The sequence below is a fragment of the Emys orbicularis genome, chromosome 2 (assembly GCF_028017835.1).
Source record: "Emys orbicularis isolate rEmyOrb1 chromosome 2, rEmyOrb1.hap1, whole genome shotgun sequence".
In the NCBI taxonomy this organism is placed as follows: domain Eukaryota; kingdom Metazoa; phylum Chordata; order Testudines; family Emydidae; genus Emys; species Emys orbicularis.
The window spans coordinates 88,599,074-88,618,058 of record NC_088684.1 but is presented as its reverse complement, the minus strand read 5'-3'; the positions used below and the strand labels follow the sequence as shown (position 1 = coordinate 88,618,058).

The following is an 18,985-nucleotide window of genomic DNA, read 5'->3' as shown; positions in this document are numbered from 1 at the left end:
ATCTGTCTAAAATATATATATGGAAACCCTAGGAAGGTTGAGATGGGAGTTAATCAAAAGAAAATTTCAATTTGAAAATTTACGGTAAGAGATTAGCTCTCTTAAAAAGACAAGAAAACTTTCATATGGTGTAGTGAAGAATTTCACAGATAATGGTTTACATACTATGGTCAAGGAGCTCTTGACATGACTTGAGAAGGAGCAAAATTCTGCTCTCACATCACTCACAGCCTCATTGAAGTCATTGGGACCACAAAGGGTTTTAGGACATAATTTAGCCCAAAGTTTCTTATAAAGCATCCAAGGAAATTTGCCAGTTTGGGTTACCAGTATAAACCAAAATTACCCAGGTCTCATTGGCTTGTTTTAATTTTTTTAAAAACAAAATTACTTGGAATAACAGCAGTGGAGTAGAATTATCTACTATAATCAGATTACTTTCTGCTTCCTTGAAAACAAAAAATTCTGCTTTCTTTTCACGTTCATCTTTGATGAATGCTTTCAATTTGCCTCAGCAGTTATTTTTCTGTGACACACCATTATCCAGTCACAAAATATAATCTCATTAAAAATACTGCACATGTAACCATATACCTCAGGTAGTTATCAGCATGATGCTGCTCTAGAATATAACTACACATCTTATTGTGTACTATTGCTCGTACACGGAGTTCTGTCCAAACTTGTGGATACAAAGGGGAATGTGAAGAGATCAAAAGACTTTTGTGGGCGGGTGGGGAGGAGAGAGAAGGCGGCACATGATTTTTGTAGCCCAGGCCACAAATGAAAAAGAAACCTAGAAACTACTACAGTGCTAGTTAACTACTGAATGTCTCCTATTTCCACAGACATCTTGCTACAAATTTAAAGAATATGACTTGGAGATTCCACTACATTACATTAATTATATTGGGTTAGTGAGCTTCCGGAAAGCGAGACGCTTATCTGGATCATTTTCTCTCAGTCTTCTAATTTCCCACTGAGAATGACCATCTCTCATATAAAACTAGTACAAGCCTTCATTCTCTTCCTTCCCCCCCCCCCACTCTAGACCATCTCAATCTTTAATTTTATTAAAGCTATTCAGTTGTTGAGAGTTTTCTACTCTGTTTCTCTTAATCAAGTTTTAGGAAAAATGTTTAAAAAAACATCAGTCCTTCTGCTCTGAATGGGTGACACCCAAAACTTATTTGCCCATGGTTGCTCCCACATCCTCCTTTGAACCCATGCAATATCATCCCATTGTGGTGCTTCAGGGCAATGCCTCAACATTGTGTTACAACACAACATTGCTACTACTGTCTTTGTGGGAGAAGATGAGTCTGTAGCCAGAATCTCCCATATAATATGACAGCCTTGCAACACTGTCAAGATTTTTTTTTTCAAAATCATTAAAAAAAAAAAGATTTTAGCACTGTTGTTCATGGAAGCCTAGAACTGAAACCTATCACACCTTAGCAAAATTAGTTTTCCTCTATCTCATGTGCATGCTGGTTTATTATTGTAGGACTGCACTAGTATTGTTTTGTTTTAAGAAATAGATGAGCAATTAAGAGTTGATTTGGGGAAAAATTAGATTGTCCAAACATATACGGATTTTAAAATCAAATTACATTTGGTGTCTACCAACCTGGGTGGTTTCATTTTAATTTCATATAAGAATCTCTCAACACCTCACGTTCTCTTAACACCATATATTGAATAGAAGCATAGAATTTCATTGATACTTTTTATGGTTTCATTTATCTTATTGTTTTACTTTACTTTAGCATCACACAATTTCCTGGAAAGCATAGCAGCTACATTTATTTTGTCAAATATCTGCTGAGCTAAGTTGCTAAGCCTGAAACTGATGTTTCATAACTGATGTAAACTGATGTTTACATAATACAGTAATATTACATATATTATTATACAAAAATCACTATTAAGTTTACCATCTTAGCTCATTAGATACATATTTATGAGAGAGAGAGATGGTAGCAGTGCCTATAGTTAAGTTTGCCTATTACTTGTTTTTAGTCACTTATATACTTTGCCAGACACTATCATTTGGACTGCTTGATCTCTGCCTCCGGCTGGCTATTTTTTGAAACACTGAGCAAAGAGTTCAGGGGTTTCTAAGAAATGAGATTAGGGGACATTGTGTCAATGTTAAACATTCCCCTCCAATCATTTCTTTTAAGAGCTATAGCATTCTCCAGGGTTTGGATCAGGGACTTTAGATTTGTCACAGAAATGGTCCTGGATGAGAAAGGACCCTTCTGCTGTCCCCATGAGAATCAGCCCAGATGTAACAGCTTTAAGACTCTGAAAAATCACTATTTGCATATGCTCAGTAGAGCTTCTTGGAAGATATTCTTCAGTTCAGCCCTTCCTCTCTTGTAGCAGACATGTCCCTTCCCGCCCATGGCCCAACCCTAAGCCACAAGTGTGAGGGGAACAGTGTAGGGCTATTGCCACTGGCCTATGCTGCCCCAGCACAGGGTAAATTCCCTTGGGTGGATGATCTTACTCCTTTATGGCCCCATATGTAACTGGAAAGGCATATGCTGTAGCAGGATCTGTAAGGGTTTGATCCAACACACACTAAAATCAAACAGGAGCACTGCAACCTGGCATTTGGCCTCTCTCTTCGCTGTGCAAAGGACTAGCATTGTTACAGAAGATAACAGAAAATTAACTACAGTAGTGGCCCTTAAAACTTCCCGGTTGCCTTTGGTACCTCAGGCCCTATCGCTATAACTGAGGCCTGCAATCAGATCCAGGTGGTGGACTCTGGTCCCAACTGAAGAACTGGGATTTAAGTATTTGCAATTAGGCAATATCTGAACTTGCAGTATTGAAGGTATTTCCTGTAGTAAATAAACTTGCAGAGATTAGAGCCCAGGATCTCAGCTAAAAAAGTAAAAATTTAATTAATAAAATCTGGCCTTCAAATTTTGTCATTAAGGTAAAGGGAACAGCAATCTGCAAGGCCTTAAGGTCATGTAATATCTTAAAATCCATCATGATGGCACAACAGAGGAAAGAAAACATGCACTGTACAGCTTAATAAGCAGTGATTTGTTAGTTAAAAGATTAACAGTAGAATGGTAGTAGAGGCAGAAGTAATTTATCATGAAAAATGTACTAGACAGTATTTGAAAATTATCACTCTGTTAATAACCTTTTTTCAAATCGGTTGTTCAATGTACTGAGCAGTACATTGCACATTAGCAGTTTAGCACAGACTGTAACACTGTAATACAGGACAAAATAAATTAACTCTGGAAAATTCAGACAACTATTTTCTGCTACTAATAGCACAGAAATAGATAGATATACATATGTCTGTTAAAACAATTAATCTACATACACATATACACACAAAAAACCAGGAAAATATTGAATCAAACAACAAATGTTCTACATATGCAAGAATCTTCTTTTGACAACAGTGTTTTATTGGCATAGAGTTTTTCCTTTAAATTGTAAAGAGAGAGAGAGTGTGTGTATTAAAAGATTGTCATAACCAAAGATCATTCATATACATTTATGCATTTTATACATATTATATATATACACACACACATATATACATATGCATAAATGTATATGAATGATCTTTGGTTATGACAATCTTTTAAATATACTTATGTAAAAAAATGTGTGATTTTGACCTTTCAGTTTACAGTAATGTCACATTCTCAAAGTATCTGAGATGTTTTTCACACACCCACACTTGCAAAACCTTATAGGAATGCCTGGGGTGGCCTTACAATGGCTTCACTCCTTCTTCTATGAGATCTCTGACATCAGTACTGATTATCACTCTCCCCCTCCAAAGGGTCTGCGGTACAGGGTTCTATCTGGTCATCCAAACGATATATACAATCCGTATACAATCTCTCTAGGAAGGACTATAAGGTTGTGAGCTGCTTCCAAGATCAAAATTTCTATGAGAACAAGCTATATGAAGGTCATTCCAGATAAGATAGAAGCACTGGTAGTTGGTACACTAAACATGGAAGAATGGTCATGGGCTGTGTTGGTGCCTTCTACTGAAGATGTTGGACCTTTTAACAATAAGTTTTTTTCATCTTGAGGTGTTGCTAGGACAAATATTGCTCTTGGATTCTCAAGTAGCATCTGTGCCTGTGACTCTTAAGTTCCCCCTCCCCTCATCTAAGGTTAGACAGGAGGCCTTTCCTTATCGATAAAGACCTTATCATAATTAAATCACCTTCAGGTTGGATTACTACAATGTGCTCTACATAGGATGACCTTTGAAGGAATTTGGAAGCTTCACCTAGAGCAAAATGCATCTTCTTATATCACGCTCTAGGGGAGTCAATATTAGCATATATAATGATACTGCATGCCTTGAATTGGATAGCAATTCACCTCCAGGTAAAATTCAAAATGAAAGGAACACTAAATTGCACACATACAAAATGGGAAATGACTGCCCAGGAAGGAGTACTGCAGAAAGGGATATGGGGGTTATAGGAGGATCACAAGCTAAATATGTAACACTGTTGCAAAAAAAGTGAACAGCATTCTGGGCTGTTTTAGCAGGAGTGTTGTAAGCAAGACATGAGAAGTAATTCTTCCACTCTACTCCACGCTGATAAGGTCTCAACTGGAGTATTGTGTCCAGTTATGGGCTCCACATTTCAGGAAAGATGTGTACAAATTGGAGAAAGTCTTGAGAAGAGAAACAAAAATGATTAAAGATTTAGAAAACATGACCAATGAGGAAAGACTGAAAAAAATGGATTTGTTTCATCTGGAGAAGAGAAGACTGAGCGGGGACACGATAACAGTTTTCAAGTACATAAAAGATTGTTACAAGGAGGACGGTGAAAATTTGTTCTTGTTAACCTAAAGATAGGACAAGAAGCAATAGGCATAAATTGCAGCAAGGGTGGTTTAGGTTGACATTAGGAAAAACTTCCTAACAGTCTCTGAAGTTAAGCACTAAAGCAAATTGCCTAGGGAGATTTAAAAATCTCCAATGATGGAGATTCCACAGAACAGGTTAGACAAACACCTCTCAGGAATGGTCTAGATAATACATGGTCATGGCCTTGAATTCAGGGGACTGGACTAGATGCCCTACTGAGGTCCCTTCCAGTCCTACACTTCTATGATTCTATGTTACAATCTTAATAGCCCTATTTTAGGACCTAGCAGTCTGAAAGACTACCCAATCCCCAAAATCCCATTGTGGAATTTAAACTTTACTGAGGCATTTCTTGTATTCTAGTAATGCCTAGAAGCCCCATCAGGATATAGAATCACAGAATCATAGGACTGGAAAGGACCTCGAGAGGTCATCTAGTCCAGTCCCCTGCACTTGTGGCAGGACTAAGTATTATCTAGACCATCCTGACAGGTGTTTGTCTAACCTGCTCTTAAAAATCTCCAGTGATGGAGACTCCACAACCTCCCTAGGCAATTTATTCCAGTGCTTTACCACCCTGACAGTTAGGAAGTTTTTCCTAATGTCCAACCTAAACCTCCCTTGCTGCAATTTAAGCCTATTGCTTTTTGTCCTGCTGGTGGGTTTGTAATTCCCCGAGTTGTCCTTATTTCCCTTTATATAGATGGGCACTATATTTGCCCTTTTCCACTCTTCTGGAATCTCTCCTGTCTTCCATGACTTTTCAAAGATAATTGCTAATAGCTCAGATATCTCCTCAGTCAGCTCCTTGAGTATTCTAGGATGCATTTCATCAGGCCCTGGTGACTTGAAAACATCTAATTTGTCCAAGTAATTTTTAACTTGTTCTTTCCCTACTTTATCCTCTTCTGATCCTACCTCATTTTCACTGGCATTCATTACGTTAGACATCCAATCACCACCAACCGAAACAAAAGTCATTAAGCACCTCTGCCATTTCCACATTTTTTGTTATTATCCCCCCCACACACACACACACTCAGTAACGGGCCTACCCTGTCCTTGGTGTTCCTCTTACTTCTAATGTATTTGTAGAATGTTTTCTTATTACCCTTTATGTCTCTAGCTAGTTTGATCTCATTTTGTGCCTTGGCATTTCTAATTTTGTCCCTACATACTTGTGTTATTTGTTTATATTCATCCTTTATAATTTGACCTGGTTTCCACTTTTTGTAGGACTCTTTTTTGATTTTTAGACCACTGAAGATCTGGTTAAGCCAGGGTGGTCTCTTGCCATACTTCCTATCTTTCCTATGCAGAGGGATAGTTTGCTCTTGTGCCCTTAATAAAGTCTCTTTGAAAAACTGCCAACTGTCTTCTATTATTTTGCCCCTTAGACTTGCTTCCCACGGGATCTTACCTACCAACTCCCTGAGTTTGCTAAAGTCTGCCTTCTTGAAATCCATGGTCTTTACTTTGCTGTTCTCCCTCCTATCATTCCTTAGAATCATGAACTCTACCATTTCATGATCACTTTCACCCAAGCTGCCTTCCACTTTCAAATTCTCAACCAGTTCCTCTCTATTTGTCAAAATCAAATCTAGAACAGCCTCTCCTCTAGAAACTGTCTCCACCTTCTGAAATAAAAAAATGTCTGCAATACATTCCAAGAATTTATTGGATAATCTGTGCCCTGCTTTGTCATTTTCCCAACAGATGTCTGGTTAGTTGAAGTCCCACATCACCACCAAGTCCTGTGATCTGGATAACTTTGTTAGCTGTTTAAAAAAAGGCTCATCCACCTCTTCTTCCTGGTTACGTGGTCTGGAGTAGACCCCTACCATGACATCACCCTTTTTTTTTTTTTTACCTCTTTTACCCTTACCCAGAGATTTTCAACAAGTCTGTCTCCTACTTCTATCTCAACCTCAGTCCAAGTGTATACATTTTTAATATACAAGGCAACACCTCCTCCCTTTTTTCCTTGCCTGTCCTTCCTGAGCAAGCTGTACCCTTCTATACCAATATTCCTGTCATGCGTATTATCCCACCAGGTCTCTGTGATGCCAACTGTTGTACAGTGTTCTCTCTATATAGAGATATATATATATAATCCCTATAAAAACTCTAGTAAAAAAAATCCTACGATAATCAGACAAAGACACCATACTCTGTAGTCATTATTTTTACCCCTTTTTTCAATTTTAAACTTCTTCTTAACTTTTTAAGAATCCCTGGTCCTAGAGCACCTTGCTTACTGGTATCCTGAGAAAGCCTGTATTTCCTGACCATATTCACTTGATGTCTATCCAAAGACATCACTTGCATGCAACTTCCAAAGGAAGAATGTCATGAGGTTGCAATACTGGAGAAAAGACAAGAATGTAGAATGCAATCTTTGGAATCAGACTTTTTTTCCCTAAGGTTAATCTCTGTCTGGACTAAGGAGACATTTTTGATTCTCTAATTTGAATAGAAACACAGGTCTCCTGAGCCTCCATAGAGGACCCTCACAGAGATTCAACTTCTGGCTGAAGAGCATTAATTGTGGATAGAGGGACAGAGACCAGGCTCATGTAAAAAAATGAAATCTATCTGCAAAGTGTCACTCTGAGTTATTGCATGCCATGATTAAACAACCAATACTTTTCATCTGCTTTTATAATCAATTAAATAAATGCCCAAGGAATTGACAGTTTCCTTTTTAAGTAACTAACGATGCAGAGTGGTATTTGGCAGTGAAAATTTCTTCTGAAAGAATAAATGCTTATATTGATAATCTTGAATTATAAATTATAGCTCTCTAATTCTCCCTTTTATAAAAATGAATGCTCTTCACAATCTAGCCTTACATGTCAGATAAAAAGATGAAACTTTTATAATGGAAAAGTAATTATAGTACAAGTTTAGCCAGTTGTCATTTCAAACCAATCCATAATTATGCACAGGTCATAAAAAGTTATATTTTGTCATTTACTTGGCCAAATATGCCAGTTATACCTCAGGTCATCTTCTTAAAATTGAACACTGTACAACAGTAATGAAGTGAATTACTGAACAGACTTTTTTTTTAAAAGGGGATTGCAAATAAAATGGCTCTAGAAATTGTCAAAACAAACAGCAGCTGACAGATAGTTTGATTTTTATTTTCAAAATGCATTAATTTTAATATCCAAAATGCCAATCAAGACTGATTAAATAGTTACTACACTCATTTGCTTTACATGTATTTTCTGAGTATACAGTAGGGCTAGCAGCTAACAAAGTCCAATATAAACATTATTTTCCAGAACATCCTTTCTGGACCAAAAAAATCAAACAAAAATACACAAACCCAAAACCCTTCCTGACTATATTAGTTTACAAACTAAAGTGTACTTAACAGTGTATATATTAATGGCTAAAACTGAAAAATATTTTTTGTTCCTTCCAAGAAATCTAATCCAGCTAAGGAGACCCAGTGATAACTATGGGCAGACACTCAGATTTTTTTTTTAAAACATCTGTTGTTCTTAGAACAATAAAAAGGATGCTACAAAGACACTTTGATGTTAGATATGAAAATGTGCCTTAACTCAGATACCAGTAGCTAGTACTATAAATTTGGAAATCTAGGTGTTAAGAATATTTTAGATGAATGGCCATGTTACTCATTCTAAAAGGATCATCTCAGGAACGAGATTACATTGGCTCTGGAATCTACCAGTCCTAAATCATAACCTTATTGACAGCCCTATTTCTATTGGTGGATCACATTTTTCTCTTAACACAGTATTCCATATTTTCATTCTGTACTACGGTTTCTTGTGTTCATATTCTATTGCCTTTTATATACTGACATTTGCATACTTACATTCTTAATATTCAAGTTTTTCATTTGTCTGTAATCAGCTTAATATAATTATGGGTCAGCTTCCACCTGGACTTCATGCAGACGTGCAATGGTGTGAGAGAGCACATGGAATCTTTCCCCACCCACTTATGTGGCCTACATGAGGGGCAGGCAGAATTTTAGCCCCACAGGGCAGACACTGGTTCCTCTCTAATCCCTTGGGGGATGGAAATGGGCAGAAAATGGCTCTAACACCCAGAGTCTGACCAGTAGAGTTGGGGTCATTAGCTATCGGGGAGGGAGCAACCGCTTAAAAGCACCTACTGCATTAGATATTGGGGGGGAGCAGTACTGCTGCTCCATGATCACAGACAGGAGGGAGGAAGATGTTTTTCCTCCTCACCTTCGCGCTTTCCAACAGCATCTTCCCAGCTCCCAAATAATTTTCCCACACTGGTAAGGAAGTGTGGATTTTTAACTTAAAGCACAGAACAGCAACAGAAAATACAAAGTGGATAATTTAGCATTTTTTTAAATGAGAATTTTTTGAGTAAATCAGAATGAATTCTTCTTGCATTCACTATTCATTTGTAAAAGAAGCCCCAAGCCCTTGTCCTCCGAAAAGGGAGAGAAAATGCTGCCTAGAAACCCCATAGCCTGCTAACTGGTGGAATGCTTACTCTCGTTTCCCATTTCTAAACCGGAGCAAATTTACCCTCTTTTAAACTATCTGGCTTATCAGCATGGAACTTCCATACGTTGCTGACCTTCTGGGACATCAACTTTATGGGATTCATTTCAAACAGATGACCCAAAACCTTAAATAGTTCTTTAGGGTTGTTCCTTTTTGTTGTTTCAAATGTATTCAATACACAGAATCTATATGGCAGAATGCTAAAGAAACAAGATCTACTATATGCTCAAGTTGCTATGTAATGATTATGTGCCTTGTTTATTTAAGTATTTGATGGAAATTAGGATTTCTTTGCTGTTTTATGGGAGATACTGTATGTTAATAACACTTTTTAAAACAAACATGTAAAAAAGTAAATTAAAACAAATTATGTATAAATAATATTATAGCCGTGGACCCAAAAAAAGCATGTAATCAAGGAAGGGATAACAGATAGCATGCATTTTAATACCCAAGTACAGTAACTCCTCACTTAACATTGTAGTTATGTACCTGAAAAATGCGACTTTAAGCAAAACGATGTTAAGCAAATCCAATTTCCCCATAAGAATTAATGTAAATGAGGGGGTTAGGTTCCAGGGAAATTTTTTTCACCAGACAAAAGACTATATAGACACATACACACACACACACACACACACACACACACACACACACACACACACACTAAAGTTTTAAACAAAAAATTTAATACTGGTACACAGTGATGATGATTGTGAAGCTTGGTTGAGGTGGAGGAGTCAGAGGGTGGGATATTTCCAGGGAATGCCTTACTGCTAAATGATGAATTAGCAATTGGCTGAGCCCTCAAGGGTTAACTCTCACACTCTACTGTACAAGGCAGCAGGAAAGGAGGGAGGGCAGACAGCAGGGCCGGCGCTTCCACTAGGCGACCCTAGGCGGTCGCCTAGGGTGGCAGGATTTGGGGGGCGGCATTTTGCCGCCCTCGGCGGAAATTCGGCGGCGGGGGTCCTTCCGCTCCGGGTCTTTGGCAGAAATTCGGCAGCGGGTCAGCAAGCTGAGACTGGATCAGACTGCAGCTGCTGCTGCCTGGAAGCTCCCTCTGTCGTTTGTCCCCCCTGCTCTATGGAAGATGTGGTAAGCGGGGTGCAGGAGCAGGGGAGAGGGGGACACCCTGACATTTCCCCCCCTCTCCCTCCCCCCCCCCACACAGCAAGCTGGAGTCTCTGGGAGCAGCTCCAAGGCAGAGGGCAGGAGCAGCACATGGCAGTGGGGGGAGGGACAGCTGCAATTGCTAGCCTGCTGGGCAGCTGCTGCACAGAGAACTTAGGGGAGCGAGGAGCTGATAAGGAGAGCTGATAGGGAGGCTGTCGGTCCACCCTGGTTCCAACCACCCACCAGCTAGCTCCAATGGGCTGCTCTTCCTGCAAGCAGTGGACAAAGCAGGCGTCTGCCAAATGACGTTAGAAGGAAGCATTGCACAACTTTAAACAAGCCGGGCCAACTTTAAGTGAGGAGTTACTGTACAATGGGGGGGCAATGTTAGTGGCCATATATTTTGCTTTATTATGTACCGGTATTTTGAGGAAATTCACTATACTTTGCCTTATTTAAATTTCCTCAACACTGTGGTATGGGCACAAAACTAATGTTAATTCTCATGGCAATAATAATTGGCCCACATTCCATATATGTATAGGGGTGTGTGTGTGTGTGTGTGTGTGTGTGTGTGTGTGTGTGTGTGTGTGTGTAGAGAGAGAAAACATGAGAATAATCAGTGATGTACAGTATAACAGAAGTGTTCTCATAAATAATATAGTTGGTGCTTTCTTAGCAGCAGCCACCATTTCACCCATGTCAAATTTTTGGAGTGTGGTGGCTTATGATTTAAGTTTTAAACTCCAAACTGACCCCTGCAGGTTTTGGTGCCAGGTCAGACCCAAAACTAACAAGGGCCTTTTTTTCTGGATCTGATTCAAATGTAGAAAGCTTGAGCAAGAAATTAAAGAGATTTCAGTGCCACCACCTGCACCCTAGCCATTGCTCTTCTCCAATCTGAACTCCAAACCACCGCCTAACCCTAATCCAAGTCCAAACATCATCTCTTCAACCCACTTGACAGAAAAATCATCTGCATTTATATTATGTTTCATCACAAGGAAACAAAGCACTTTTCAAAGCATACCAATACTGCTCCACTGTGGATGATACTGCCAACTTTGGAGCGATTGCTTTTCTTTATTTTCTTTCCATTCTATTTATAGATGCTTTTATTTACTAGAGCTAGAGACAGCACTTGTCTATTATAAGTCCCCGAAATCTCATTCTGCCAAAATAAAAACATAGTTCAAGCACTTTGGAGAACTATTATGATTATTGAATGTCTAACATGCTGCTTCAAGTCTCAAAGTAGTACTCTGGACCCAAAGGGAACAGGCAAGCAGCATACAATTATTAAAGCAATTACAAAGATACAATGATTCTTCTCTTAAAAGCCTCCTGTATTATTCATTTTATGGTCCATATTTGAGAATGGCATAATTTCACTCCTACCCAGTTTAATTACTTTGTTATTAGTTTATCAGCATCTCTTTTTTAACCCCTTGAGCCAGTTATTAGCATGTCGCTCACTAGTAGTTAACCAACAACTACTACACCTTCAAAGCAGTATCTCCAGACATAAAAAAGCCAATTTGTGGAGCTAGATTTAATATTGTCATTCATAATTTCAATTTTTCATTCAGCTTCCACTTTATGCATTTCATTTGAGAAAGGAATGCAGCAGGTTACTGGTTAGCTTAATGAAATCACAAATAATAGGGATATATTACAATAGTTTACCTGATAATAAAACACTTTCAGTGAATATTTTATGTGAATGGGTGTTTGTCTTAATGCTCCATAATACCTACCACTGAAATGACAGCAGAAAACATACGATGAATTTACATGTAATTAAAGTTCTGTATTCTCCATGTAACTCTCTGGGCAATAATTCTCACTAACTCATCTGACACTATGGTTTCTTCTCATAGAAGCAGGAAATCAAAATATAAAGAAAAATAGATTAGTTTTAAAGTACTTAGAGTGAGCCTGAAAAGAGTATATATAACTTGGAAAGATAATTATGTTTTATTCACTTAGGAAAGGCATCTTGGACTAGAGGCCCTTGTTAAAGGAACTCTGTAATGGAATTTATGCCAAAATATTTATTGTCCTAAAATTATTATATTCTAATGAGGAAAATCTTGGAGATCAGAAATACAGAGATACTTTGTGTTGCTTTTTTAGTCCTTTTTGTGGGGGGGGTGGGGAGAGTCGGATTGTAAAAAAAAAAAAAAAAAACCCCACTCTAAACATTCTAAGCAAAAAAACATACAAACCAACAAATACACACACAAAAAACAACAAATCAGCCACTATTTAGAATATAGTTTGGAGACAATAGCATATTACTAGGAAGCTGAAAAAGTCACTATGTCTACATTTGACATCACATACAGAATAATCTGCACATTGTTGGATACTGTCTCTATTTGTAATACATTATTTAATCACTTGCTGGTGCCTGGACAGTTATGTGAGAAGTACCTATCACCGAAGTCCAATGGAGATTTGCCTAGTTATTTTCTGTATCTTTAAAAAAAGACCAAGATATACATCAACTCTTTGAAGACTAGTATAAATTAATTCATACCAGTGGTTTCATTTCCTTTTCTTCGGGAGTTTTTCTTTCCGTCTCCTCCTGCCAGCTTTACTGTAGTGAGGGGGATTCAAAATTTTGGGGGAGAAATTCACATTAAAAATTTTAAAGCCCATCGCATTGTATGTCCTTCTCTCCTCCTTCATCTCCAGTGTTAGTAGAGACTCAGAATGATCTATGTCTAGGCCAAACTCAAATGGGCCACTATACTTTTATATGCAAATCTGCATGTACCCCAGTTCACATGAAACAAACGTGTGCGCAAACCAAATTTGCTTACTATAATTCATGTTCTGAAAGGGAAATTTGATTCTCAAAATCTGTCCCCATAGTCTTAACTTCACCCTAGAAAACTCCTCAATTTTTAAAACAAATGTTTAAGTCTCATAAAAAATGACAATGAAAATGCTGACATCAAAAATGTTTTGTATCTCACTATCCTTCATTTATTCTTCCTATAGCTGAATAGCAAATAAATAACAATGCTAATATCACTGCTACTTTTCTACAGGATTATTATACAATTGTATTTCTACTATAGCCCTGCTTTGTATCCATTTACAAGCACATCAGCACCACTGATTACCACTTAACAATACAAGAGCCAAACTCTCTATACAACAACATAAATCACTGTATCTCATTTAACAAAAGGACCCACTGACAGCCATCTGAGAAAGCAGCCCTTAGTTAAATCCCATATATTAATGGAGACACAACAATAAACGCATTTGCTATTATGAAGTCTATTTTTCCACATCATCTACAGACTTATGAATCTGCTACTGATGCCAAAAAATAGCTTGTAATGTGAGCTCAGAAAATAACGGATAAAAGCTAGCATTGATGCAAGTAGGATATCATGAAATGAAGGAAGCCCAACAGTGTGCTGTACATCAGGAAAGTCTGCTGCTTTGAAACTGCGCTGTATTCTGCACTAATTATTGCCAGGCACGAACAGGTATGATTTAATGTACCATGACTCCGTAGGTTGGCTTCAAGGTCACCATTCGCAAAAGCTAAATGGTTTATACTTATAAGTATTCTGGACTTAGTTTCTGCGTCATGCAAGTTCAAGCTATACAGTGACAATTGTTAGTAAAGTAGCCTGCTGGTTTCAACCCAAGCAAACTGTTTACAATTTTCTGGCTTCGTTCTGGTACTCACCAGCACATTTTGTCCTTGTTTTGAGAGCTGGGCCTGGGGATCCGGTACCTCCTTCACCCGGTCTTGTAAGCAGCACACTGATTTCATATTCTGTATCAGGATCCAGGTGCCCGATTTTGTAGCTTGTGGAGTCTACTGGCTGTCTGTCATACCAGCTTCCACTTGAAGTGCGATACTCTACCTCCCTCTCAATGATGGGCCCATCCCCATTGATGGAATTAGCATTCAACTGTATCCATAAGTAGGTTGCACCAACTGAAGACAACTGAGGTGGCGCAATGGGAACAGGTGGCTCTATAACAAAAAAATTTGTAAAAAGTTATTTCTACTTCCAAAACATTCAAACAACAATCTTCACTAAACCATATTTGAAAGTCTGCCTTAAAAATACCAAAGAAACATAAATATAAGAGATGATAAACAATGTCAGAGTTACCTATTTATTGTGTAAGGATAAATCACAACATATAAACTCTGTTACTCATAAAGACCTGGTAAATGTACTTTTTCATGTTATGTTATTGAAAGGTTTTAACATATAGACTCCATTTATATAAACATTCCAAACAGCTTGAAATTATTTTACCTATACACCAAATGTTAACTGTATGCATTTCCAGCATCTTTTCACTTGCAATTTAAAAGGGAGATGAACCCAAGTTCACATGTTAAGACATCTCTCTCTAGGTGTAACCTGTGACTTGTATTCAAAAGTAATATTTTTAATTAAAATGGATATTTGAGTCCATTTCTGATGGCAGCCATCTTGCTGAATTGTGATATCATTTGTGATGAAAAGGAAATGAGAATATTTATTTTCACAACAATTTAGTTTGTGCTTCTCCCCATGTAAACTTTCAGACTTCTGAGCTGAGCGGAGTGGATGAATTGTTCATTCGGGTTCAGTATCCTGCACTTTTCTATCTAATATGAGGCAGTGTTGTCAACCTGAGCAAGCCCAGAGCTGGGAACTAGGAATTCCTGAGTTCTTGTTCTTATTCTGACTCTACCTTGCATAATGACCTTGGGCAAATCATTTTATCCTGGTTTCCCTAACTGCAAAAGGGAGATACTGCCACCTCATATACCAAATGTGTGTGAGGTGGGGAACAGTTTGTTTTCAAAATACTTTAAAAAAAGTTTGTTACGGTGTACTAGTACTAAGCAGATATATAGCACTTTCCATTTTCAAACTAAGTGCCGTGTATACTTGATCATAAGCCAGTTCATTTATAAGCCGACCCCCCCAAGACGGATAAGTAAAAATGGAATTTTTTTTATGACCCATTCATAAGCCGACCCTATAATTCAGGGGTCAGCAAACTTTGGCTCCCGGGCCATCAGGATAAGCTGCTGGCGGGCCAAGATGGTTTGTTTACCTCAAGCGGCTGCAGGCACGGAGGTAAACCTAGTAAATAAAGTGTCCCGGCCTGCCAGCGGCTTACCCTGATGGGCCAGGACAGAAATGGGTGGGGAAATTTGGGGGGGGGGGCAGAAGCTGGGGTTCAGGGGAGTAACCCCTGTAACCACCCCCCACATGACCCCACCCCTAGCCTGGGGCCCCCACACTCTCATCCCATCCCTTCCCACCTTAGCTGGGGCAGGCCAGGTGAGGATGTCTCTGGCCGGGCCGGAGCTGCTCTGGCAGGCTGGGCGGCGCGGCCACAGCCTGCCAGCCCCGGAGCTGCAGCTGCTTCGGAGGCTGGGGGGAGAGCAGTGTGGCCAGAAGAGGAGAGACTCTGGCCCCGCCTCTTCCCTTCTGGCTGTGCTGCCTCTTCTTGCTCCATCTGTTGTGGGGAGGGACTGTTGTGTCCCACCTCTCCCTCGCTATACCCGTTCATAAGCTGACCCCCTTCTCTGATGCTTCCCTTTTTTACTAAAAAAAATTCTGCTTATGAACAAGTGTATATGGTAACTGCTATAATTTCTGGCTGCCATCTCTCATATGAAAGGTAAATAATGATGCATTCATTTTTTTCCTACACAAAACACAATCAGTCTGAGTCACCACTAAGTTACTCCACATTCATGCCAGTGTTACTCCACTCATTTCAACTGGGCTACCAGGGTAAAACTGTTGTAACACAGTGGCTAATCGGATTCACTGGAATGGAATCATGCCAGTGTAACAGAGGAGAATTTGGCCCAGCATACTTAAGCCATGAAGAGCAAGCAGGTTTTTGTTTTTTCTTATTCTGTGTACAGTACCTAAACAAAGAAGAGTAAATGCTTGTTCTCCCACAACAGTTTCAGTTCTATATGATGTTGTGATGAACACTTGCTAATATGTTAATGTATCACTTAAAATAAAGAGGCTGTGTGCGAGTCCCTCTCAAGACTTCCGATTGGCCTCAAAGTGGAAGCTTAAGTGAGGGAGGGAAAGGGATAAACAGTGGGTGAGGATGAGGTTGTAAGGAATGCAGTGAAACATTAATGATTTCCTGACTATTTAAGCTGGTCAAGATCCTGTTTTAACTCTGGGCTTCTCCATACTACAAAATTAGGTCCACTTAAGCTAGATTGACCCATAGCCACCGCAGTAATTAAATTGGCTTTTGGTGTCCACACTACCCTCCTTCCGCCAGTGGTGCACATCCTCACCGGGAGCGCTTGCACTGACTGAAGTGGGGTATTCTGGAGCACTGACTGCTGGAGTGTGGGGCACTGACAGCTGCACAGGGCTTCAGCTGGAGACCCTCTGCCCCAGGGCTGACAGCCTGAGCTGGTGCAGGGTTCAATTGCAGAGCAGGGAGCTTACCAGCAGTGAAATTGACATTCTTTTCAGTTTCATGGCTGCTGCTATTTCACATTTTGTGTCCAGCTGACACCAGGCTCACAGCTGGAGCACCCTCACCCCAGGTCTGACAGTCTGAGCCGGAGACAAAACATCAAGAATGTCAATTTCTCTGCTGAAAGGCTCCCTGTTGTGAAATTGAGGCCCATGCAGGGCTCACAGCTTGGGCTGTTAGCGTTGGGAGAGAGGGGCTCCAGCTGTCAGCCCCATATGGGGCTGACAGCCAACAAGTGATGTAAGTAGTGCAGTGTCTACACAGACACTGCATCACCCTAACTACATTGACCTAAGCACTACGCCGCCCATGGAGGTGGAGTTATTAAGTCAACGTAGTCGGTGACTTATATCGGCGGGATCACCATTGTAGTGTAGACACTGACAGAGTTAGGTTGATGTAAGCTGTCTTATGTCAACCTAACTCTGTAATGTAGATGAGGCCTCGATAACAAACATGGACTTCTCTTACAAAAAGTAGGATAAGTATACTTAATTTATTACTGAAGAACACGCGATGTACACTAAGTATAAGTAAAGTCTATTTTCTCCTATGGACAGAGAAGCAAGAGATCTATATTATACCTTTATTGGAAAATAGACCCAATAAATTTTTAACCCCTATTTTACATGCTACTGCCAGGCCTAGATCTGTGCAAAAACAATGACTGCACTTGGATAGTAAATGCCATGCTGAAGTATGACATCACATAACGGGCAGATACAAGATACATTACCTATTTTCACCTTAATGAGATATTCCCACTGATTCCCAAAGGAAAAACATGGTAAAACTAGACAACAGTCCAAAAGGTCTCCAAAGATGCTTACAAATGATTACTACTTAGTACAGACACACAAATCCAGTTTAAAACATAGTGGTAAACTACTACATGTAGAGTACAGCAACATCCTATAAACTTTTAATTTTTATCAAGAAAAACTATATTATATGTCAGCATCAATATAGGACAAACTCTAGCTTCAGCTTCTGGGGATTAGAAATTTAGTGTAGTTTTATTGACATTATTGTTTCTGAAATATATAACTATGGCTTCCTGCAGAAACTGTATATCTTTAAATAGTTTTGACTTAATTCAAAATGATTAAGCATCAATTTAAATCATTAGGCTCCTTCTTGAACCAAGACGTGAAATGGAACTTTTATAGAGCATTCTAAGCCATTTATGTAGCCATGCTGAAAGAACAGTTAATTACTTTCGAGTTTCAAATGCTAGTAATGGCTGTTCAACTGCCATCAAAATGCAAACTCAGGAGTAAGGTCATAAAGGTCAGTACTTACACCAATTCATTTAAAGTCTTACAAGTATTTGAAATAGACATTATTTTATTGCTTTTTCATCCCCTGGGGTATTTTTTCATTCCCCTATGACCAAAGTACAAAATAGGTTAAATTCCGTTGTGTGGTTCCAGCAAAAGCCTGCACATATCACGATTTTACTCTGAAGGTAATCTTCCAGCTAAAGGTTGAACACGTATAAAACGAACCTATCATCATACATATTGCACTTATATTTAACTGACAATTGGCTAAAAAAATAAGGGTCCTGAAGTTAAGTATATACTGTAATAGAAAAAAATTGAAGTAGTAGAGGATACTGAAATGAAAGATAAATGGCTATATTATTTCTGCATATGTTAAAATGTTAAACATTATATAATAAACTGATAATGACCATCGTTTTACCCAAGTTATTCCTTCATATAGTTTAGCTTTTCCTCCTTTTCACTAGAAGGGGTGTTTCTATGTATGACAATGAAGAGTTTGGATCAATTGTTCAATTAAGTACCAGACTCTGCATATGTTATAGTTGGCAGCAGCATGCTTTTTTCCCTTGGAGGCAATTTTAGTGGTGGCCATCAAATAGGGTCTCACTAAATATCCTAATTATTTTCTCATCTATATTTCCCCAGCCTTCTAGATACGGGTG

At 38.9% G+C, this 18,985-nt stretch overlaps 1 protein-coding gene across 1 annotated transcript in view; it reads right to left on the bottom strand.

The window, feature by feature from the left end:
- PTPRM (protein tyrosine phosphatase receptor type M) overlaps nt 1-18,985 on the bottom strand; it is a 712,503-nt gene that overhangs the window by 363,921 nt on the left and 329,597 nt on the right. The window contains exon 7 of the mRNA XM_065399529.1: nt 14,246-14,539. Within this exon, the coding sequence (XP_065255601.1) occupies nt 14,246-14,539 (294 nt within the window). The remainder of the gene's footprint in view (nt 1-14,245; nt 14,540-18,985) is intronic.